Source organism: Eulemur rufifrons, chromosome 8, assembly GCF_041146395.1.
Source record: "Eulemur rufifrons isolate Redbay chromosome 8, OSU_ERuf_1, whole genome shotgun sequence".
Lineage (NCBI taxonomy): Eukaryota > Metazoa > Chordata > Mammalia > Primates > Lemuridae > Eulemur > Eulemur rufifrons.
The window spans coordinates 95,170,811-95,194,543 of NC_090990.1; the positions used below are offsets into that span (position 1 = coordinate 95,170,811).

The window sequence follows — 23,733 nt, forward strand, 5'->3', positions numbered from 1 at the left end:
CTCCCAGACAGGACGTGACGCAAGGCGGGGCTGAGCTGCGCAGGCCGGAAACCCGGCAGGCGGCAAAGATGGCGGAGAACAGCGGTCGCGCCGGCAAGAGCAGCGGGAGCGGTGCGGGGAAGGGGGCGGTGTCGGCAGAGCAGGTGAGAAGCCGAGAGCGCGAAGGAGGGCACCTGGCTCTGGGTCCGGAGTCCATGAGAGAAGTGGGAGCCCGTGGCTTATTCAGACCTTTAGGCCAGTCCCACATTTGCGTGGCTGCCTAGAGAGGAGAGGGTCCCTGGAGAAGCTAGCCTAGCCCCCAGGGAGAGAGTAGGTGGTTGGGTAGGTGAGAGCCACGCCTCCATGGGGTATTGAGTGAGCCTGGCGAAAGGGAAAGCCCTGAGCTTCAGGGTGTGGGAAGATGGGAGATGGTGGTCTGAGGGGAAATGGTGGTCGCTTTCCCTATCTCTCAACACCTCCCAAACAGGACATGGCCGCGCAAGGCAGCTCGAAATGAATCCCAGAGGATTGGTCAATGGGGTGGTCGTGTAGTCTGTTACCTGACCCTGAACCCACGTTGACAGTCGCCGTCACGCTGCAGAGCCACGTGACTCACATACTCAAACAGTCTAGTTGTATACTGTTTTGACTTGGGAGTTCACTATTAGGTTGAATTTTTTTTAGAGACCAGAAACCCTTTTCTAATCCGAGTTTGTGTTTTCCACAGTGGCTAGCATTGGGACACGTTTGATAAATTAATCAGGAATCCCTTTGTGGTTTGGGAACCGTGGTTTGCTAATAGTGGGGCTAGTGTCTAATCGGAGTGGGAACAAATCTACACAGTAGAATTGAAAGCAGTTAAACAACAGCTATTTTAATTATAGGTTCATTTATCAGTTATTTGTTGAACAATAAATGCAGGCAAAGGTATCTGCATAAAGATTTTTGATTTTTTTTTTCTTTTTTGAGGCAGAGTCTTGCTTTGTTGCCCGGGCTAGAGTGAGTGCCGTGGCGTCAGCCTAGCTCACAGCAACTTCAAACTCCTGGGCTTAAGCGATCCTACCGCCTCAGCCTCCCGAGTAGCTGGGACTACAGGCGTGTGCCACCATGCCCGGCTAATTTTTTCTATATATATTTTAGTTGGCCAGATAATTTCTTTCTATTTTTTTTTTTAGTAGAGAGGGGGGATCTCGCTCTTGCTCAGGCTGGTCTCGAACTCCTGACCTCGATCGATCCACCCGCCTCGGCCTCCCAGAGTGGTAGGATTACAGGCGTGAGCCACCGCGCCCAGCCCCTGCATAAAGATTTTTAAGACCATCCTCTGCCATCAAAGAGCATAGTCTGGTGGGATAAAAAAGATATGCAAAATGTTAATAAGAGGCAGAATATGTGTCCTAAGAGAGGTATAAAGTGCCATAGGATAGAGATAATTTCTGACGTGAGGGAAAAGGCGGAAAGAAGGGACTTTTTTTTCCAGCTTATTATGGAGGTACAAAAGTTCAGGTTATATATATTGCTCATGCCCCCCTATCCCCCCCAGTCTGAGCTTCAAGCGTGTCCATTCCCTAGACATTGTACATGGCACTCATCACGTAGGTATGCACCCATCCCCTCTCCCCACCCCCATCCCCCCCAGTCAGAACTTCAAGTGTGTCCATTCCCCAGGGACCTAATACTTTTTTATGGTCTACCATGTGCTAGGCGTTCTGCTAGGTACAGGGAAACAGGTACAATAGTTCCCCCCTTATCCGTGGGTGATACATTCCAAGACACCCAGTGGGTGCCTGAAACCACTGGATAGAACTGAACCCTAAATGTACTATGCCTTTTCCTATACATACATACATACCTATGACAAAGTTTAACCTATAAATTAGGCACAGTTAAGAGATTAACAATAATTATAAAACAGGTGAATTATAACAATATACTGTAATAAAAGTTATGTAAATGTGGTTTCTCTCTCAAAATATCTTACTGTACTCTACTCACCTTTCTTGTGATGATGTGAGATGATAAAATGATGAGATGTCAAAGGTTGGAAGTCAGGAGCAGATAATGTCAGTGACTAATGGTGGTTGGCAGTGTATACAGCATGGATACGATGGACAAAGGAATGATTCATGTCCTTGGCAGAATGGAGCGGGATGGAGTGAGATTTCATCACGATACTCAGAATAGTGTGCAATTTAAAACTTATGCATTCTTTATTTTGAAATTTTCCATTTAATATTTTCAGACCACAGGTAACTGAAACTCAGAAAGTAAAACCAAGGATAAGGGGGCACTACTGTAGGTGGAATAGACTTTGTCTTCAGGTTGCTGATAGACTCATTTGAGAAAAGACAAACCAAACAATAAAGATTTATGTGTTGCACAATCCCTTCTTTATGACAGCTAGAGGAAAGATCCCTAACTAATCAAGAGTTATAGGATTTGGGGGATGGGTGGAAAAGGGAAGCTGTGTTATAGAAGGAAAGCTAAGAGCATTCTTATACACTGAGGTCAGGCAAACCTGGGTTTGAATTCCATTCCTGCTATTTACTATTTATATATGAACTCCTATGAGTTACTTCTCAGCCTTCTCCATCTAAAAATATAATAGTACCTACCTCTTCACTGTATTTAGCGTATTAGGCGGGACAGTACATGCAAAGCATTTTGCACATGTGTTTAGTAAATGCTAGTTAGCTTTTGTTTTGTAGAGGAGAAAATTCTTCAGTTCAATTCTAAAGGATAAGAGAAGTTAGTCAAGGAAAGAAGGAAGTAGAAGATTTTCTAGGTAGAGGGAATAATGTGTTCCAAATCACTAAGGGATGAGATTGCCTGGCATGTTTGGGATGTGGGTAGACTTAAAGTTTGAGATAGATTGCAAGGCTTGAATATGGAGAAAAAGGGATTAAAAAAAGGAATATGATGTCTTGGGTTTCTTTCTTTGGTAGGTAATGGTGCCGTAGGGAATGTAGGAAGACCGACAAGTTTAGCAGGAAAGATAAATTTATTTTAGGATTTTGAGTTTGGATTTCTTGTGGGACATCCAGTTAGACATTTAGCAGGCAGTTTGATTTATAAATCTTAACATACAGAAAGAATTCTGAGATATGGATTAGAGAATTGAGTTTATGGATGGTAGAAAAAGCCATGATTGTGGATGAAAGTCATCACTTTTTGTAGTTTGTACAGAAAGTGAAAAAAGTGGAACAAAGGTGGTAGAGGAGAAAGAGAAGCCCTCAAGGGAGACTGAGGAGGTGTGATAATTGAGTTCTGAGGCTGTTCCTTGATTAACAGTCTCTATCTGGCCTTTGTTTGTATTCTCAGAATACTGGGTAAAAAATATAAGATTTATCATTGCTGTGAATTTGAGTCACATTATGTCCCTTACAAACAAGATGGAAACCAATAACACGTGGTAGGCACTTTACTTGTTTTATCTTCTATTATTTAATTACTGCCATTTGAAGTAGGTGTATTATAGATGAGGACATTTGAATTTCAGAGGCTTTAGTTAACCTCCCCAAAGTCAGTAATTAGAAGATCCAAGGCTTTTAATTGAGGGACTTGAGAATCAGACCCATTTTTTTCCACTTATACCATGATTATATTAGACATATTTAAGTTGAGCCCTGAAGGATTGGATGGATTTAAATAGGTGGCAGTGGGAATAGACAATAGGGAATAGGTCTACGGCCATACTACCCTGAACACGCCCAATCTCATCTGATCTCAGAAGCTAAGCAGTGTTGGACCTGGTTAGTACTTGGGAGAAAATATGGAATAGAATAAGAAGAGGAGAGTTGGGGAGCATGGATTCACATGAAGTGCGGCTGGTTAGTTTACCTAAACCATGAGGTATAAGTTAGAAAGCAAGAAAGTTGAGCAAGGCCATAGGGGTCTTTGAGTGGATGGCAAGGAATTTGGGACTTTTTAACATAAGCAGTGAGGGAATCATAGAGGGATATATGTTATATTATTAATTATTTTCCTATTATATAAAATAATACATGTTTATTGTAGGAAATGTAGAAAACAGGAAAAAGTTCAAACCAGGAAATAAACTACCCATAATTCTACTATCTAAAGATAACTATTCTTACCATTTTGGAGTATATTCTTTGAGAGAGTTTTTTCCCTACCTCCTTTATATTTTTGTGTATATACGTGTGGACACAAAGGGAGGGCATGTGTTTTATATTTACACATTTTATTTTACAAAATTAGGATTATACAGTATATACTGTTTTGTAATCTGCTCTTGAAGCCTAATAATACATCATGAACACTTTTCTGTGTCATCCAAGTGTTAGGAAGATTAAATTAGCACTAGTGTGTAGGATGGATTTGGAGAGTCCAAAAATAGGGAGATCATTTAGAAGACTATTGCAGTAGTTTAGGCGAGAGGGTAATGAAGGCCTGAACTAGGGGTCAGTGAGCCTAAGAGAAATTGGCTGAGGCAAGTACAGAAAGTTTGGCAGTTGATGGGATTACAGTGTGTTCAAAGATGAAACCAGGGTTTCCTACCTGGAGGGCTAGAGTGATGTCATTAGCAGAAATAGGGGAAACAAGAAGATTAGTTCAGCTTTGAATGATCTGAGTTTAAGGTATCCATGGAACATTTAGGCAGAGATGATCTGTAATAATAGCAGCTACTATTTAGTGACAACCTGTAGAGTAAAGGCAATTGTTGAAACTATAGAAGTTGCTAAGAATGACAATTGAAACAGTATACATAGGGCCGGCCATGGCACACACCTGTAATCCTAGCATTTTAGGAGACTAAAGCAGGTGGATTGATCGAGGCCAGCCTGGGCAACATAGCAAGACCTCCACCCCTACCCCCACCACCAAAAACAATTTTTAAAAAATTAGCCAGGCCTGGTCATTCACATCTGTGGTCCTAGCTACTTGGAAGGCTGAGGCAGGAGGATCCTTTGAGCCTAGAAGTTTGAGATTAAAGTGAGCTATGATTGCACCACTGAACTCTAGCTTGGGTGACAGAGGGAGACCATCTCAAAAAAAAAAAAAAAAGTGTAAGGAATAAAGGGAGAAGTACTGTGAACAGAATCTTAGAGCCTGTCTCCATTGTAGGAGTGAGAGAGGAAGAACTTTCAAAAAGGAGAAAGAAGAGGGTTGAAATAGGAAAGAGAACCAGAGAACTGAAGGGTCCTAGAAACCAAAGGGGAGTAGAGGACCTACACTGTATCAGGCCCTTAAAATATTATCGCAGTTGGCCAGGCTGGGTGGCACACGCCTATAATCTTAGCACTCTGGGAGGCTGAGGCGGGAAGATTACTTGAGGTCAGCAGTTCAAGACCAGCCTGAGCAAGAGCGAGACCCTGTCTCTACTAAAATTAGAAAAAATTATTGGGGCACAGTGGTGGATGACTGCAGTCCCATCTACTTGGGACACTGAGGCAGGAGGATTGCTTGAGCCCAGGAATTTGAGGTTGCTGTGACCTAGGTTGATGCCATGGCATTCTAGCCCGGGCAACAGAGTGTAAGACTCTGTCTCAAAAGGAAAAAAATAAATAAAACATATTATCTCAGTTTAGTTCTCATTGTTACCTTATGGTAATGGTTTTCAACCTGTGTGATTTCCCCTAGGAGACATTTAGCAGTGCTTGGAGAAATTTTTGGCTTTTAATGGGTAAAGCCCAGGGATGTTGCTAAACATTCTACAATGCGTAAGACAGCCCCCACAACAACGAATTATCTGGCCAATGTTGAGACACCCTGCCCTATGGTAAATTAGCTCCATTTTATAAATGAATAAACAGGAGAAGTTAAGTAATTCAGCCACATAGCAATTAAATGGCAAAACTGGGATTTGGACCCAGCTCAGACTCTAGTTTGGGTTTTTTCCACTATACCATGTTGCTGCTCAAAGGAAGAGAGTTTTAAGAAGCAGATTGAAAACTGAGAATAGGTGGTTGGAATGTGCAATTAGGTAGAAGGCCATTCAAGGTCTTTGAGAAGATAGTTTGACAACTAATAATAGTTTAATAACTGGTATAGATAGAAGACAATTAGAAGGCAATTTAAAGTGAGTTGGGAGTGAATGGGAGGTGAGGAAGTGGAGGCAGTGAGTGTAGACTAGTCCTAAAAAATTCGATGAAGAGAAGGGATGAATACCATTATTTGATGAAGTAGTAAGGTCAAAATGTTTTCTTTGATAGTGAGTTTAGTATGTTTGTCAAAAAAGGGGGCACTGAACTGAACAGACGGTAATTAGTGGAGCAGTAGCCCAGAAAATTCTTTTCCAGATGCATCCAATCATAATTCTTTACCTCTTCTATTGTTCCATTGAATCCAGTAAGAGTAAATGTCGGCTGGGTGCAGTGGCTCACGCCTGTAATCCTAGCAGTCTGGGAGGCCAAGGTGGGAGGATCGCTTGAGCTCAGGAATTCAAGACCAGCCTAAGTAAGAGTGAGATCCTGTCTTTACCAAAAATAGAAAAATTGGCGTGGCATGGTAGCATGTGCCTGTAGTCCCAGCTACTCAGGGGACTGAGGCAGGAGGATTGCTTGAGCCCAGGAATTCGAGGTTGCTGTGAGCTATGATGATGTCACTGCACTTTAGCCAGGACAACAGAACAAGACCCTGTCTCAAAAAAAAAAAAAAAAAAAAAGTAACTGACGTGCATTTATGTGTGAGCACATAAAAGGGGTTAATATATGGGAGTGCGGGATGGCCTGGACTGCTTCCTAGAAGAATCTAAATTGAAACCTGAAGAAAGAATTAGAGGTAAGCAGAGAAAAATGGAATGAGAGGTTTGGGAAAGTATACTAGGTAAGGTGAAGATTCTGTGCAAATACCTAAAGGCAGATGATTAGGGAAACTACCAGTGGCTTAAGACAGTGAGAGTACTGAGTTAAGATGTGGAGGGAAGGATTGATTGGGGGAGGTAAGCAAGGCCCAGGTCTTTATAGGACTTTTTTCAGTGTGTTCAGTAGCTTGGATTTTATCCTGTGAACGTTGGGAACTGTTGAGAGTTTTAGGCATGTGAATAATGTGGTTAGGTTTATATTTTAGGTCACTTGTGCCACAGTGTGGGGAATAGATTGAAGGGGGCAAATCTGGAGGCAGTGTAGAACTGAGGAGGCTACAATAGTACAGGTGTGGTAGAAGTGGATGGATTTGACGTATTTAGCAGAAAGATGTGACTTAGAGATTAACTGGATGTGGGTAGTGAATCAAGGATGATTACAAGGTTTCTGAAATTAAGATCCCAACTCTAAAAAATTATTAAATTAACAAAAATAAAAAGCTACACCTAGGGCTTTGGGGAAACAGGCACAATCATGACATTGCTGATAAGAATATAAATTCCTCTGGTCATCTTGGAGGGTTTTCTGGCAACATGTAGTAGAAGCTATAATAATGTTCATACCCTTTTGACTCATTAATACCACTTTTGGGAATATGATTCAAGAAAGATGGCCATAAAACTTTTGTACTACTTGTCCAAAGTATTTAACATCAGTGCTATTATGGAAAAATTGGAAACAACCTAAATGTTCCAACAACAGAAGACTAGTTAAGCAGTTTTTAAAAATATATCAGTAGGCCGGGCATGGTGGCATGCGGCTGTAGTGCCAGCTACCTAAGAGACTGAGACAGTAGGATTGCTTGAGCCCAGGAGTTCAAGTCCACCCTGGGCAACATGTAACAAGACCCTGTCTCTTAAAAAAAAAAAAAAAAAAAAAATCAATAGGGCATACGTGCTATATAGCCCTTAAAAATTAGAAAACTATGTCCTATATAAAATGGTTTGTATATGCCAATCATGAGAATGTAAAGAGTTCTGTGGAGTTGTAAGAATTGAACTTACTTTAGAAAAGGATATATATTAGTAGTTGGTGTTTTAATTTAATTGATTCTTTTCCAGTAGGGATGTTTGTAGAATGCTGATGCCAGACAAGGAGAATAGGGAATGAGGAAAAGAGAAGGAAAATTAGGTCTAGCCATAGGGAAGAAGACCATTAGAAAAGTTGTAGTTTAAAGGCCGGGCTTGTTGGCTCACACCTGTAATGCTAGCACTTTGGGAGGCTGAAGTGGGAGGATCACTTGAGTTTAGAAGTTCGAGACCAGCCTGAGCAAGAGTGAGACCCTATCTCTACAAAAAATAGAAAAATTAGCCAGGCATGATGACAATGCCTGTAGTCCCAGCTACTCAGGAAGCTGAGGCAGGAGGATCTCTTGAGCTCAGGAGTTTGAGGTTGCAGTGAGCTGTGATGATGCCACTGTACTCTAGTTGGGGCAACAGCGCAAGGGACTCTGTCTCAAAAAAAAAAAAAAGAAAGAAAGAAAAAGAAAAGTTGTAGTTTAAGAGGAAGAATGTGGGAGTAATGTGGAAGTAGACAGCCTCTCTGTTTTTATTACCTGGCAGACTCCAGAGATGGCAGGTTAATATTGGCTTATTTTGCATTTGTCTTACAGTTAGGTTGCAATTAGCTGTTAAGAGATTTCATTTCCTTTAAATACACACATGGCTGAAATTTTCCTTAATAACTGTGGATAGGCTGGGGGCGGTGGCTCACGCCTGTAATCCTAGCACTCTGGGAGGCCGAGGCGGGTGGATCGCTCGAGGTCAGGAGTTCAAGACCAGCCTGAACAAGAGTGAGACCCCGTCTCTACTAAAAATAGAAAGAAATTATATGGACAACTAAAATATATATATACAAAAAATTAGCCGGGCATGGTGGCGCATGCCTGTAGTCCCAGCTACTCGGGAGGCTGAGGCAGTAGGATCGCTTAAGCCCAGGAGTTTGAGGTTGCTGTGAGCTAGGCTGACGCCACGGCACTCACTCTAGCCTGGGCAACAGAGTGAGACTCTGTCTCAAAAAAAAAAAAAAAAAAAAAACTGTGGATAACTCACACATTTAAATAGATTTGAGTTTGGTATTTGATTAAGTTCATAAAATATAACAAGCGAAAATAGGTTGTTATTAGCAAGAATGTTGAAGAAAAGTTGGAATTTAAAAAAATCTCTTTGCCTTTAGTTGTGTTAAATTGGTGATTGAAAAGTAAATTCCTATTAATTATTAAGGAAAATAAGTTCAGACCTCAGAAATTCTGGGCACTTACGCTAATTTCATTGGTATATATTTAACAACATACAGGCTTGGTGGCTCATGCCTGTAATCTCAGCACTTTGGGTGCCCAACGTGGGAAGATCCCTGAAGCCTGGGACTTTGAGAGCAGCTTGAACAACATAGCAAGATCCTATCTTTACAAAAAAGTAGAAAAATTAGCTAGACGTGATGGTGGGCTCCTGTAGTCCCAGCTACTTGGGAGGCTGAAGTAGGAGGATTGTTTGAGCCCAGGAGTTTGAGGTTGCTGTGAGCGACGATGATGCCATTGCACTCTAGCCAGGGCAACAGAGTGAGACCCTGTCTCAAAAAGGAAAAAAAAAAAAATCCAAAAGAGTAGATCATTTGGGTACTAGGAGAACATCTAGAATCATGTAGTTTTCTTAGATGAAATTATTTTGATCTGGAACATTCACAGTGGAGAAAAAGCTAACTATAAATGGAATGGTTTTGGAATAGCCAACAAAGATGAAAAACAGCCTGTAAATGAGTTAGATTTCCAAGGCATTTGTTGAAATGAATGGATGAAGTAGATTGAGATGAAGGGGTGATGGATGGGAAAAGGGAACAAACTGCTGGATTGACAAGTTATTGGTCAAATATTATTCCTTGGTTTATTGACATTAGAAGGGATCTGTAGGGGTGGTGCAGTTCAGCCATTTGGATTATATTAGCTGAATATGAACCGTGCAGAGAAATAGCTAGAGATGAGGGGCCCTAGTAAAGATGAAGTGGTTAATCATCAATACCAGGGCAAGGTTTCTGGCAGTGTGACTACAGTTCATGTACATGGGAGTGAGAGATTTGGCAGTGGTTTGAATGGACTGGGTCCACTGCTTTCACATGACCAGGAGGGTCCAAGGGGGCACGTCTGGATTTGGAGAGATGGCCATGATAGTAATTAACGTACTTTACTGTTTACAAAACTGTTTCACATTTATTGGTTCACATGATACAGCAACCTTATGAAGTAGATACCATTATTATCTGTATTTTGCAGGTAAGAAAACTAAGGTTCAAAGAGGCTAACCTAGTCATTCTCAGTTCTGGCTTCATGTTAGAATTATGTGGGAGATCTTTTTAAAAATAGTGAGGGCTAGGCCTTATCCTTAGTGATTTGTGTAGTTGTTCTGAGGCTTCACTGTTCAAGTTTTTAAAATGCTCCCCAGATGATCCTAACATGTCACCATGCTTGAGAACTGTAGGGGTAAATGTTAAATGTCCCAGGCCGTAGAGCCAGTAAGTAGCAGAGGCAGAACTTGAAACCTTGTCTTTTGTCTCTGAGCCTCATGTTTTTCATTTTTTTCCAAACACTACCCACCCTAACCATTTACTTTATTCATTACATCTCTAATCAGAGCCCCATACCGGAAGTGATGGTGGTTATAGTATTAGTACCCAGTCTGGTTTTCACAGTTTTTATTCTCTGCTTAGTTTCTGGGCATCTAGGAGGTGGTAGTAATTACTTCTTTGGGCCTTTACATATGTTATTTCTTGTGCTGCTTTTGAGCCCATTCCCCACTGCCTGCCTCCCTGATTTCTCAGGCTTCAGTTAAGACATTATCAGTTAGGGTTTATAGGCTATAGAAACTGACTCTGGCCAACTTACGATTTTTTAAAAAGGAGTATTTTTGAAGAACAGTGGGTAGTTCACAGAATTTAACACAATGAAAAGAAAGGCCAAATAACTAGACTGAACAAAGTTCAATAACTAGGGCAGCTTTGGGGAACCCAGGAATAGGAATAGAGGGTCATCTCTACAGAACCACTAGGTGTCTTAGCTCCAACTGCCTTCTCTATCTGTTTATCTTTACCCCAAATTAAATCCCTATAGAGAGACTTTGGCATAGAATAGGTCAGTTGCCCTGGGTAAGGGGTCCTGTGATTAGTGACCCCACAAGAACCCTACCAAGTTAAGGAGGAGCAGTTCCCCAATGGATGGCATACTAGGCAGACCCAAACAAGAGTCACTTGTTACAAAGCTCTTCCTGACAGCCCTCTTTAACCTGCAAATCCAGGCTCCCCTGTAGATACTCCAGTAGCTCTCCATCCCTGTCCCTATATTAGAAATGCCTATTTCCCACCAAACTATAAACTACAAGAAGCCAGAGGCCAAATCTATTCTGTTATATCCCCCAGATCTTAGCATATATCTTGCATATAGTAGGCTCTCGGTGTTTGGTGAATGAAATTCCAGACAGATTTAAATTAGAAATAGCAAACTTGTGTTGTCTTTTTCCAAGGTAGGTATCCACTGTTGCCCCTTTATAAAGCCTGTACCCTATGTGCTATCTTGACCCTCTGCCATTTCTACTGTCCCCTCTCTCATCTGTTCTCCCTCTCACCTTCTTAGGTAATTGCTGGCTTCAACCGCCTCAGGCAGGAACAGCGGGGCTTGGCATCCAAAGCAGCTGAGCTGGAGATGGAGTTGAATGAGCACAGGTGAGAAAGTCAGGGACAAGCAAACATTAGGACAGTTGCATGGGCCATTTTGTAAGAGAGGGTTGCAGCAGAGTGGGATTGAATTCTCAGGTCCTGCCTTGTTCTACCCCAGCCTAGTGATCGATACACTGAAGGAGGTAGATGAAACCCGGAAGTGCTACCGCATGGTCGGAGGAGTGTTGGTGGAACGGACTGTCAAAGAGGTGCTGCCTGCTTTGGAGAACAACAAGGAGCAGGTGAGCAAGAATCCCTGAGTATAAACTTTAGGCAACAAAGGGGTAAGGCAAACGGGGAGGCCATAGATTTAGGAAATATGGTGGAGGAAAATCTGGATAGAAACTCCAGACGGCATACATAGCCTATTAGTGTTGAAGACAGCATACATAGCCTATTAGTCTATGCTTTTTTGTTTTGTTTTGTTTTCTTGAGACAGAGTCTCACTCTGTTGGCCAGGCTAGAGTGAGTGCCATGGTGTCAGCCTAGCTCACAGCAACCTCAAACTCCTGGGCTCAAGCGATCCTCCTGTCTCAGCCTCCTGAGTAGCTAGGACTACAGGCATGCGCCACCATGCCCGGCTAATTTTTTCTATGTATTTTTAGTTGTCCACCTAATTTCTTTCTATTTTTAGTAGAGATGGGGGTCTCGCTCTTGCTCAGGCTGGTCTTGAACTGCTGACCTTGAGCGATTCTCCCGCCTCGGCCTCCCAGAGTGCTAGGATTACAGGCGTGAACCACCGCTCCCAGCCTAGCCTATGCTTTTTATGTTATGCTAAGTCTGGCTCCTTAAACAGGAGGAGTTGCTGACTGTATGCCCTTTGCATGGGCTCTGTGACCTGGCTAAAATGGGTCGGGGGTTAAAGCAGTGCTTCTCACAGTTTAGTCCATGGATACCTGCATCAGAGTCACCTGAAGGACTAATGTAGCTTCCTGGACCCACTGGATCAGAACCTTTGGGAATGCCATGAAGTGACATTTTAAAAATCAGCAGACCAGGCAATTCTTACATACATTAAGGTTTATAGACCACTGTGTTTGAGAAAGGAATAATTTTAGTGCCTGGGCACTAAAGGACTAGAGGACTATTAATAGCTGGTTAACAGTAAAGTTAGAAGTATCATCTCTCCTTCACTTTCCCCAATCATAGTCCATTCCGGGTGGGGAAAGGCAGTCCTGAAATCCTTACATAATCTCTGTTGCTTGCCCTCTAGATACAGAAGATCATTGAGACATTGACACAGCAGCTTCAGGCAAAGGGAAAAGAACTAAATGAATTCCGGGAAAAGCACAACATTCGTCTCATGGGGGAAGATGAGAAGCCAGCAGCCAAGGAAAACTCAGAAGGGGCTGGGGCTAAGGCCAGCTCAGCTGGAGTGTTGGTCTCCTAGAGACCAAGGCCTTTGCATTTTTTTCTACCCTGATTCCCACTTCTTCTAATTTCTCTTTATTGTTATTATTATTTTCTCTGCCATTGTAATTTTTTTTTGTTAATTAAATGTTTTGGTCAGAATGCTTAGCTGTATCCTGAAGCTTTCTCCCAATTAGGGGTGGAAATTGTGTGGGGCAGGAGACTGCATATGATTTGTGGTTTTTGTTTCCATCAGGTTAATGCTCACAATATCAGAGTAGAATCCATATTTTATCCCTTCCCTTGCAAATAAAGACGTCTACTTATTTACTGCCCTCCCCCCCCCAAAAAGATTCAGAAACAAATGTTGACTCTCAGATTGAAATTTAATAAGCATTTGGAGTAAAGTAGATAGCTCTGGTGATAATGCTTTATGGGTTTGCAAGAAAACAGAGGCTTGGTGGGTGTGTCTTGGCACTATTCTTTAGACAAAGAGGTCCAGGATGCATACCTGTGGACTAGCTGTCCTGCCATCCTCACCAAAACCCCCAACCAGGTAAAGCTGATCATTCCAAAGGCAGGTACGATGGCCCACACGTTTCAGCCCACGGTCTGCACAGGGAAAGTGGAACCACAGAGGAGGAGACTTGCCTGTTGGGTAGGGGCAGAAGGTGGTTATTGAGGCAGAAGCACTTTGTCACCCACAGAATTCTTAACCAAAGTCTTGCCCATTATTTTTCTCTTCACTTGATTTTGTGGGGTTCTTCAAATGTTTGATATTCTGTGTACTTTAACTTTTGTCAACTAATTCTTCCTCCTCCCTACTCCATCTTCTGTAGTCCTTAGGTTCTCCTGTCTTCCCACCTTTCCCCCCTTCAACCATTAGTCTGGCTGCTCACGGGTATCATAGATGTAGAGGTCATTGCAGATGGTGTCTCTAGCTCTGATTAGAGTTTCTCCACCAAACAGCACAGCAAAGGGCCCCACCACAGAACATGAGTGATGCCGTAGTCCATGGGGCCCCTTCAGGGACCCCTGCCCACTGCTCACAAGCTTTGCAAGCTGTTCCATCAAATGAGGGGTACCAGGTGGTTCATCCTTGGGGGAGAAAAAAGGGACTGTCTGAAGGGATTTGGGCATCACAATTTTAGCCCCCTTCTACTCTAAGCAAGATACGAGGAGATAATACCTTAATCTTCCCATGACTCCAACGCCCAGCTACTTCTGGTTCACCTGAGTTGCAACCCCCAAAGAGCAATAGCTGATGACCTGGGTGGGGCCCAGGAGTTTGGAGCAGGGCAGCACAGTGACCTGAGCGTGAGGCTGTGTGGCAACCTTCTTCCTTGTAGCTGTGGATATGCAAAAATTCAGGCCTGAGTGGGGTTTTCTGGAAAATTTAAGTGCCACTGCCCTTGCCAAGAATAGAAAGGAGGCATGGGGCAGTGCTGTAGGTCTGATGAGAGGGAGGGTAATGCTGTAGAGCAGCATTCCCCACCTTTTTTGACACCAGGGACCATTTCATGGAAGACAATTTTCCCATGGATGGGGAGGCAAGGGGGCAGAGCTCAGGCAGTGATGTGAGCAATGGGGAGCAGCTGTAAATACAACTGAAGCTTCCCTTGCTTGCCCCCGCAGCTTACTTCCTACTGTGTGCCCCCTTCCTCAGTTCCTAAGTTTCGTGGAAGACAATTTTTCCACGGAAGGGGGTGGGGCATGGCGGCAGAGCTCTGCGTCCTGGTCCCTATCAGTGGCCTGTTAGGGCCTGTTAGGACCCGAACCGGGTCCGCTGCCTGGGATTGGGGACCGCAGCTATCGAGAGTTCAGGGGTCTTAGGGAAGGTTCCAATGGAATGAAGGTGCTAGGGTGAGCTTGTGGATAAATTGTCTGAGAAATTTAGCTTTTGTTTTTCCTAAGTAGATGAAAGGAGAGTGAAAGGTTTTGGGTAAGGGGTGCCATACCAATAGGTGCGAGCGCGGGGGTCCAGCCTTAACGTGTAGATGCTTCCATATCGTCGCTGAGTACGGATGCCTCCCTCTCGGCCAGCCACCCGCAGCTCTCCATCGGAGAGGTGGGTGCAGGTGTGACTACTGAGGCCGGCAGGGGGGCAATCGCCAGGGGTCGCTGTCCACGCCTCCCATACGCCACGCTCTGTGTCCAGCGCAGTCACCGTGGCCAGGCGGCGCGACCCGTCCCAGCCGCCCACCACGCAGAGCCAACGCCCACCCACCGGTGCAGCGTCATGGTGACTGCGCTGGGGGCTGCCCCCGGCTCCCAGTCGCACGGCTTGGCCCCCAGCCGGGTCGAAGACCACTGTATCACTACTGGGCTCTCTCGCTCCTCCTGCTAGGAGACCTCCCACCAGATAGAACCGTCCCCGCAGTTCAGTGCATGAATGGAAGGCCCGAGCCAAAAGCGCATCCCGCGCCACCGGCCGCCAGGCCCAGCCCGAGCTCCCCGCCCGATCCGGGGGCATAGCCACCGCCATGGGCCCGAGGGAGGGAACGGGCAGCAGGGTCTACGGCTTGGAGCGCTCACCTACATGGGAGGGACAGGCACCTCGCTTTCCGTGGGCTTCCCCGGAACGTTCCCCTACCCGACATCAGTCCGGGTTCCCACCTCAAGCCTCTGCCTTCTCTCCGTTGTCGCCCAGCAACCACTGCACCGGCTGCAGTGCGACCGCTGCAAACTGAAGGTCGCAAAGCACCGGTTACCGTGGAGACAAGAGCTACTGGGGACCGTACAGTGGTGTCACCACGGCGACAGGTGCTGTACCAGGTCAATAAAAATCGTGCGGGATTTGTTAACCTCAGAAAGTCGGGGAGCAGCCAATTCCTCGGAAGAACCCCTGTAATCTGCGAACTAACTTGCAGTTATGACATTTGAGGTTCAGATGTTGCTTCACTGGGGTGGGGAGGGACCGTATCCTTTTGGCTTGGGAGTTTAACTGGGACTGACCTCTCCTGGGATAAGCTAGGAAGGGGAAACAAAAGTCAGAGGGCGAGGAAGTGAAAATAGACTGAGCACTGGCCTGGGAGTCATGAGACTTGGATTCTAGTCCCAGCTATGCCCCTGACTGTCAAGGGGACTATTTCTCTCTAGGCCTCCTCAGCTTTCTCATTTGTAAAATGAGCTGTTGATTTATTCCTTACAACATTCTCTGGTAAAGCCTTGAAGATTCTGATTGGGTGGGAGAGTCCTTTCAGCTTTGGCCGCTAGAGGGCAGCAGAACCCAGTCTCTCAGGGCACACTGTTAGAGCGTCTGTGTGCGCGCGTCCGTGTGTGTACGCACGCGTGTGCATGCACACCTGGTTGGGGTAAGGGAAGGAAAATACCTTAGGCATACTTGATTGAGCCTTGGACAATTTTCGCTTCTGAGTCCTAGGAAGAGTAATTTTTTATTTCATCTTGCCTCATCGGGCTCATACAACACAAGGAAACTGAAGCGCTGTGGCATCTGGAACTCACGATTAAGGACGGGGAGTTTCTCCTGATGAGATCGGGGCAGAAGCTGCCCAGCCTTGGAAGCTGGATGGGGGTTAAGTGGGACAGGGGTGAGAAAAACAGACTCTTATCCCTCCCTGATCTCTTCCTTTTATTTAAGCCAGGTTCCTGGTCTTTTGTTGTTGTTGTTGTTTTAATTTTTTAAAATCTTGAAACTTATTTTGCTCCCTTGTATTTTATTTTTTGCGCCATAAAGTTGCATCACATAGGAAGATGTTGAATGGGAGACTGTCAGTTAGTGCAGAAGAGGCCTAAGCCCCTTGCTCTCCCACAGGTTCCTGATCTTAACTCTGTCCCCCTAGGATCCAGTGAAGAATGAAGAGGCCCAGATCCAAGCAGACTAGTTTCAGCTGCAGCAGGAGGAAGTGCAGACACATTTCTACTCCCAGCACAGCTGGGGTGGGATAGAAACAGGATCTGTGTCCTTTGGGGCTGGGCTGAAAGTGGGAATGGTGACTGCTGCTTTTTGCCTTTGGTTTCTCACATCAACTTGCTCCCCATAATACTCAAGAAATTGAGGCCATAGAGAGTGGCCAAAGCTGCAGTGGGGGTGTGTGATAGCATAGCAGGGCTTTCTGGTCTTGATCCCAACTCTTGGTCCTCAGAGAAAACAGCAGGGGAGGGCATGAGCAGAAAGGGACAGCTAGGGAGACTGGAAGGTTACCAGGGCCCGTTCCCCACCTGTACCTTAAAGCTGAGATTCAACAATAGCTTTGAAAGCCTCCGCCCTCCCAACTATAGCATTCCCTGAGTATGTCAAGCAGGATCCAAAGCCATGGTAAAAATCTCTAAAAAATGACAAACTTCTACCATCCTTGGCTGAAATCTGAAAGTTAGTCTTTTCCCTAAGGCTCATCGTTGGCTAACCTCCCAACAGCTGGATTCAGATCTGTCACACTCCTAGGATTAGGCAAGGGCCTGCCTGGGGGGTGGGGCGGTTTTGCTTATTGGCCTATATGTCCATTTTAGGCTCTCGCTTTTGCCCAAGTCTTTGCTGCTCTGTCAGACTCTTATTTTCTGCCTCTCCTGGATAGAAATGGGAACTCCCCACCCCAGGGGCCTTTTCAGCTCCTCTCTTCCAGGTTTGTTTTCTTTTTTCCTCCCAGCTTCCACTCTGATTCTGAGTCCTTAGCAGTAGGCATCTCACTTAGACATTTCACATACTCCTTGGCTGTACCCCCTCCAGTTCTGCGCCTTCTCCAGTTCTGCCTAGTAGCTAGAAGTATCTACCCATTGCTGAGCCAACCCTGGACCCCAGGAGGGGAACTGCCCAGGACTTTTACCTCCTTTGGTTAGTTTGGACTAAGCCCATATTTTGGAGGAGGCAGAAAAACCAGAGAGAGGGAGAGAGAGAAGAAAGAAAACTAGCCAACTTAGGTTTGTATGGCACATACTTTACACCCGAGGACAGCATCTGAAATGGTCTATAATGATCCTGTCAATGATACACAAACTGAAAGGGCATTAAGATAAAGTGAAGGGGTCAGGTGCGGTGGCTCACGCCTGTAATCCTAGCACCTGGGAGGCCGAGGCAGGAGGATCGCTTAAGGTCAGAAGTTCAAGACCAACCTGAGCAACACCAAGACCCCATCTCTACAAAAAATAGAAAAATTAGTCAGGCGTGGTGACATACCCATACTCCCAGCTACTTGGGAGGCTGAAGCAGGAGGATTGCTTGAGCCCAGGAGTTTGAGGTTGGAGTTAGCTATGAGGACGCCACCTACATTCTATTCCAGGCAACAGAGTGAGACCTTGTCTCAAAAAAAAAAAAAAAAGGATAAAGTGAATGTAGGCCTGAGGGAAAATTGTGAGAGGTAGGGAGAAAGGCAGCCAGGGCTCCTTGTTCTCTGGACCTGCTTTCATCTGCTAATGATATCCAGGGACAATCTCTGTCCAGGAGCAGGGGTGGGGACAGAACATCTTGAAAGTCTCATAATCCTAATGTGATCTTATGATTTTGGTTTGTCTCAGTTAGCCAAGATCTCTAACGGGCAAGGATCCCTAGAGCCCAGCTTCCCAGCCTTAGATGTCTGTCCTAGCCCCAAATCCATGCCTCCTTGTCTCAAACCTTCACAAAGCTCTTACTCTATCTTCTCCCTCCCTTAACCCCATTTTCTGACCCTGAAGTCATCCGGTTCTAAGCATTGTTCAGTACATACACAAATCCAACAATTGCACCATGGGGTCTTAGTCACATGCTCAAGACTCCCACAGTTCCCTCTGCCTTTGTCTCTCAGGCTGTCCCATCCTTCTGGTTCTTTCTCTACTATCCTCTGACCCTTCTATATTTCTCCCACAGCTCATTCTGGCCACTGGACTTCCTGGCCCCAAGCTATCCTGGCCCCAATTCTGGCTCTTTGCTCTCAGCTCAGCCAGAATAAGGGCATGAACAAACAAAAGGACAGAGGAATGACTAAGAGAAGAGATTGCAGGAGGCCAGATCTTTTTTTTTTTTTTTTTTTTTTTTTGAGACAGAGTCTTGCTCTGTCACCTGGGCTAGAGTGCCATGGCAGCAGCCTAGCTCACAGCAACCTCAAACTCCTGGGCTCAAGGAATCCTCCTGCCTCAGCCTCCTGAGTAGCTGGGACTGCAGGCATGTGCCACCATGCCCAGCTAATTTTTTTCTATTTTTTAGTAGAGATAGCGGTCTCACTCTTGCTCAGGCTGGTCTCAAACTCCTGACCTCAAGTGATGCTCCTACCTCGGAGCCTCCCAGAGTGCTAGGATTACAGGCATGAGCCACTGCACCCGGCCAGGAGGCCAGACCTTGAGAGTTCCTTTGATTGGATGTGATCTAGAAGGAGTTTGAGAGAAAGGTGGAATCATAAGCAGACTTGGAGTGGAGAGGAGTGGGAAGCAGCCAAGTTAGAGAATGATGGAGAGATGGGATAAGAATGGGGAGGAACTTGTGTTGTTGAGGGACTAGGCAGTGGTGAGTAGGAAAGTATCATTGAGTTATTGTTGAGTGGTGGGAATTGAGGGCAGAAGAAGGAAGTACCTGAGTGATCCTAGCAGTGAACAAGTAGGCATCCAGAAATTTCTTTGGTCTTTCTGTCTGTTTCAGATTTTGTTTCAGCCACTTTGTCTCTTTGAATTCTCCCCTTCAATAACACTGTGTGTATGTGTGTGTGTGTGTGTGTGTGTGTGTGTATTTTTCTCCCTCTCTCTTTCAATACAGATGGTCCCCAACTTATGATGGTTCACCTGTTTGACTTTACAATGGTGGGAAAAGGATACTCATTCAGTAGAAACCATACTTCAAATTTTGAATTTTTTTTTTTTTAGACAGAGTCTCACTCTGTTGCCCAGGCTAGAGTGCCGTGGCATCAGCCCAGCTCACAGCAACCTCAAACTCCTGGGCTCAAGCAATCCTCCTGCCTCAGCCTCCCGAGTCGCTGGGACTACAGGCATGCACCACCATGCCTGGCTAATTTTTTCCATATATATTTTTAGTTGTCCAGCTAATTTCTTTCTATTTTTAGTAGAGACAGGGTCTCGTTCTTGCTCAGGCTGGTCTCAAACTCCTGAACTCAAACAATCCACCCACCTTAGCCTCCCAGAGTGCTAAGATTACAGGTGTGAGCCACCGCGCCCGGCCAAATTTTGAATTTTAATCTTTTCCCCAAGCTAGCGATAGGTGTACTAAATGCATTTTTGACTTATGATATTTTAAATTTATGATGGGTGTATTGGGACATAACTCCATCATAAGCCAAGAAGCATCTATCTTTTTGTCCCTAAGTTTTTATCTGTCTCAACTCAGAGACAGACTGTTCCTTGAAATCTGTCTCTTATTGTTTCCACTTCTGTGTTTCACTCTCTGGGTTGCTGCCCCTTTTTTCTTGCTGAATGGAGCCAGCCATCTGACTTTCCTGCAGGGAGCTTTGGAACTTTCCAAAAGTGGCCAGACTTCTTCATTTGGCTACATTCTATAACTGTGGCACCAGTTTAGGGTCCCCAGGCACAGTTATAAGATCTTGATTATTGATGAGGACCTGAATGAGTTTCAATATGTATGGCCTTTTCAGGCAGTGGGATTTCCCCCAGAAGACCTTAGTGGGAAAAGTGCCTGAACCCTTGGCAGAAAGCAGACTGGCAAGGGAGGTTAGACTCCAGTCTAACCAGCACACCTGGAGTCCTCACTAGAACCCATTCTCCCTTTCCTTATAGCTCATGGGCCAGTGTTTCTGACCTTGCTAATTATCACTGGCAAGGGACTTACCCTGTTTCTTGATTCCTAGCCCTTCCTTTATGTCCCTTCTGGAACTGAAGGAGAAGTTGAGGTTCAAGAAGGCTTCAAGGTAAGGCTGGGGGTCAGTTACTTGGGGTTCCTGCAAGGAAGGCATGAATTATGTCTTGAGGGGTGTGGTGGCAGATGTTCAGAGGGGAGCCAGGGGCATGCCTGCTTGGCTTCCACCCCCAGCTTCTCCCACAGACTGGGACTCACATCCTCCATCCTCAGCTCAAAGGCTCTCAACCTTGCTGACTCTGGGACTGAAAACTGGTGCAGAACAGGGTCCAAGTCTCCAGATGCCATGGGAGCAAGGCCAAGAACTAGTCTTGCTGCAGCAGGGCCTTGAGGGTGCCTTGGAACCGGGAGATCTGGCCCCTGCTTTCCAGGACCGGGCAGAGATGGAGCTTCCGGCACGTGGGACGAGGGCTTCTCTATAGCTGCACCACATCCTGGCCTCTAACCAAGACAACTACATCTGCCCACTGAGCCCCGAGCACTGCCAATGGAAACAGGGTGGAGCTGCAGGTCTGAGTGACTTTGGGGTCCCAGTGGAAAGAGCAAAGAGGGCATTAGGGCTTACAAGATGGAGAGATGGATATGCCTGAGACATGTAGAAGGAAGATTATGCCAACAAACTAAAAAGGAAATTTTATCTTCAAATCACAGGAATCTCTAGTTCCTACTCCATCCCCCCCCACTTCCCACCTCCTCCTTGTGTCCTCTCAGCTTCTGCCCCTCTCTTCTCATGCCTTGCAGCTCCTTCTTCTCTGCACCCAGGCTCCTTGGAATACCTGCCTTCTGTTCTCAGGGTCTTCCCCCACACTTCCCTAAGTACCCATCCCTTCCAGTCTCCTCACAGCCCCTGGGTCTCATGGTCTCTTTCCTGACCCACAGCCCCATATGCTGCTCCGTAGCTATCCTGTTGTCCCAGTGCCCGGTCAGAGGGTGAGGTTTGATTGTAGGGCCTTGGGAGGCTTTCCCCTGGGGAAGCTGAGTTGCATGGTAGCAGGAGCTCAGGCAGTCTTTGGTTTGGAGACAAACCACACCCTCAGCATCCGAGCTGGATGCTTGCAGACTGGAGTGTGAGAAGCTACAGAGGGCTGGTGTCACCTACACATGCCCCTGGTGGTGTAGACTCTGCACGCCAGGCTGGCCCCTAGGGGTGCTTCCATGTTTCCCAACAGGAAGCTCCCTGGGAGGAGCCTAGCTAGGGGACAAGGGGAGAATGCAGGGAGCACACCTGGGGTCCTCACTAGAACTCATTCTCTCACCAAATTCTCAGGACCCTTCTAACCTTTTGCTCTTACCTCCCCCTCTCTGCTATATCTTTCGCTGCTATTTTCACCACTTGGACAACTCTGATTTCCATGAGGGCTCCTACTCTCATCTGTGGCAGCCAGGACATATTCCAAGAGCTTTCTAAAAGTGCCAGCTCATTCAGAGTCACAGGGTCAAAGAACAAAGATGTTTGTCTCTTAACCCATACTCTGGTCCCTGATTTTGTGGTAGTGTGTTTATAGAAGCTCGGGAAGTTCATGGGGTGAGAGCAAGGAGGAAGGGGCTCTGCACACAACTGGGCCTACTGAGAAACAGGACCCAAACGTGCCTTGTGTTCAGCTACCTCCTCCCCTGGGTGGCACATTCCAGATTTAGGGCCCTTGAAGAACAAGCAAATCCAGCCCCCTGAGCTTGGAGGGATGCTGTTAGGCAACCAGGAAATGCTGTCATTAAAGGATGGGGCTGGGTATTGGGGAATCAATGGGCCTGCAGGATAGGCAGATAAGAACAACACAGCACATGGCAATGCTTAGATGGAATCACCTGGAAAACAGGATGCCACCGTCCTAATATGGGGCAGAGTGAAGCTCCAGGGAACAAATATGTTTTCCAATGGATGACAGGCTGCTGAAGCCCCTGTGTTCTGTATGGGGATCCCTCCTTACACCTCCCTGGGGGGTGGGGGAGCATCCTAGAGAGGAGCGGGAGTGACATTGAAGCCTCTGTCCTGGGGGATGGGATCAAGTCCCATATTGGTAATCTTCCACCACATTAATCAACTCCCTAACACCTTTCTGTACAAAGTGTGCAGAAGCTAAGGCAATGAGCAGATTAGGGGTAGCTTATCACACTGAGAGACAAAGCCGTACAGAAATGATCGAAAACATTTTATCCACACCCAAGCTTCCAACTGTTCCACTTTGATTTATTATTCACCGGGTTCTCTCCTAAAGCCCAAGCCTCTGCCCCCCAGCCTCTGACTCTTCTCTGACCTGGGATCACACTGCAGACAGACAGGATATTACTCACTAAGGAGCTCTCTCATCTATCCCTACCCCCAACCCATCCTCCTGCCACCCCACCCCCAGCCCTTCCCACATTAGCCCACTCCCTCCCTCCCCCACTCCCTCAATCTGACCCTCACTCTCACTCTTTTTCTCCTACACACCACTCCACCCATCCTTGTCCCTCCCTGACTCACCTCAAGTCCCATTGACACAAACAAAAATTTCAGCACAACCCACTCCAACCGGTTTGGCTTAGGCGTGCAGCCTGTCATGAGGGCAGAGATGGGTATAAGTGGATGCCTGGACACATGCAGATCATGAACATTCACTGTTACACATACAGAGGCAGCTCCACATGTGTGCATGGCATGTACACATACAGAGACACATAGGGAATGCACGATGGTGGGATATAGGGTGTTATCGTTGTTTATGTGTCTGTCTCCTGATTAGGGGCTCCTTGAGGGCAGGGACTGTGTGTTATGTGTCTCTGTCTCCTCCCTCGAACCTGGCACAAAGTGGTGCTCACTCTGTGTGTGTTGAATGAATGTGTGTGTGCAGGCATGCAGGCAGTGATGCCACTCATGCAGGCACAAATACACATTATAAAGATGCTACCATGGCTTGAATTTTCCCATTCTTAGGACCCAGAATGTGGGTGGGAAGAGGGTAGGTAGTGAGGCATGAGGAGAATGGGATTCAATGTGGAAGAAAGAACCAAACCCAGGATACCAGGCACTGCTCTTGAAATTTTTCCCCAACCAATATTTTCTTCCAGCCCCAAGCTCAGTATAATCCTTCCCCAGGTCTCATCCCAGAAGAGAGTGAGAAAGGCCTAAGGATGAGGGCATATTTCCAA

General features: G+C 45.9%; 2 protein-coding genes across 2 annotated transcripts; one reads left to right on the forward strand and one right to left on the reverse strand.

The window, feature by feature from the left end:
- The first annotated feature begins 57 nt into the window (after nt 1–57).
- PFDN2 (prefoldin subunit 2) lies at nt 58–13,016 on the forward strand. Its single transcript, XM_069478463.1, has 4 exons — nt 58–143; nt 11,422–11,510; nt 11,623–11,746; nt 12,718–13,016. Exons 1-4 carry the CDS (start codon nt 69–71, stop codon nt 12,892–12,894), a joined length of 465 nt encoding a protein of 154 aa, XP_069334564.1. The 5' UTR covers nt 58–68; the 3' UTR covers nt 12,895–13,016.
- Nucleotides 13,017–13,221: 205 nt separating this feature from the next.
- Nucleotides 13,222–15,514, reverse strand: KLHDC9 (kelch domain containing 9). Its single transcript, XM_069478464.1, has 4 exons — nt 14,813–15,514; nt 14,044–14,203; nt 13,754–13,952; nt 13,222–13,505 (listed from the first exon to the last, which is right to left on the reverse strand). The coding sequence occupies exons 1-4, from the start codon at nt 15,337–15,339 to the stop codon at nt 13,339–13,341; spliced, it is 1,053 nt and encodes a 350-aa protein (XP_069334565.1). The 5' UTR covers nt 15,340–15,514; the 3' UTR covers nt 13,222–13,338.
- Nucleotides 15,515–23,733: the final 8,219 nt, after the last annotated feature.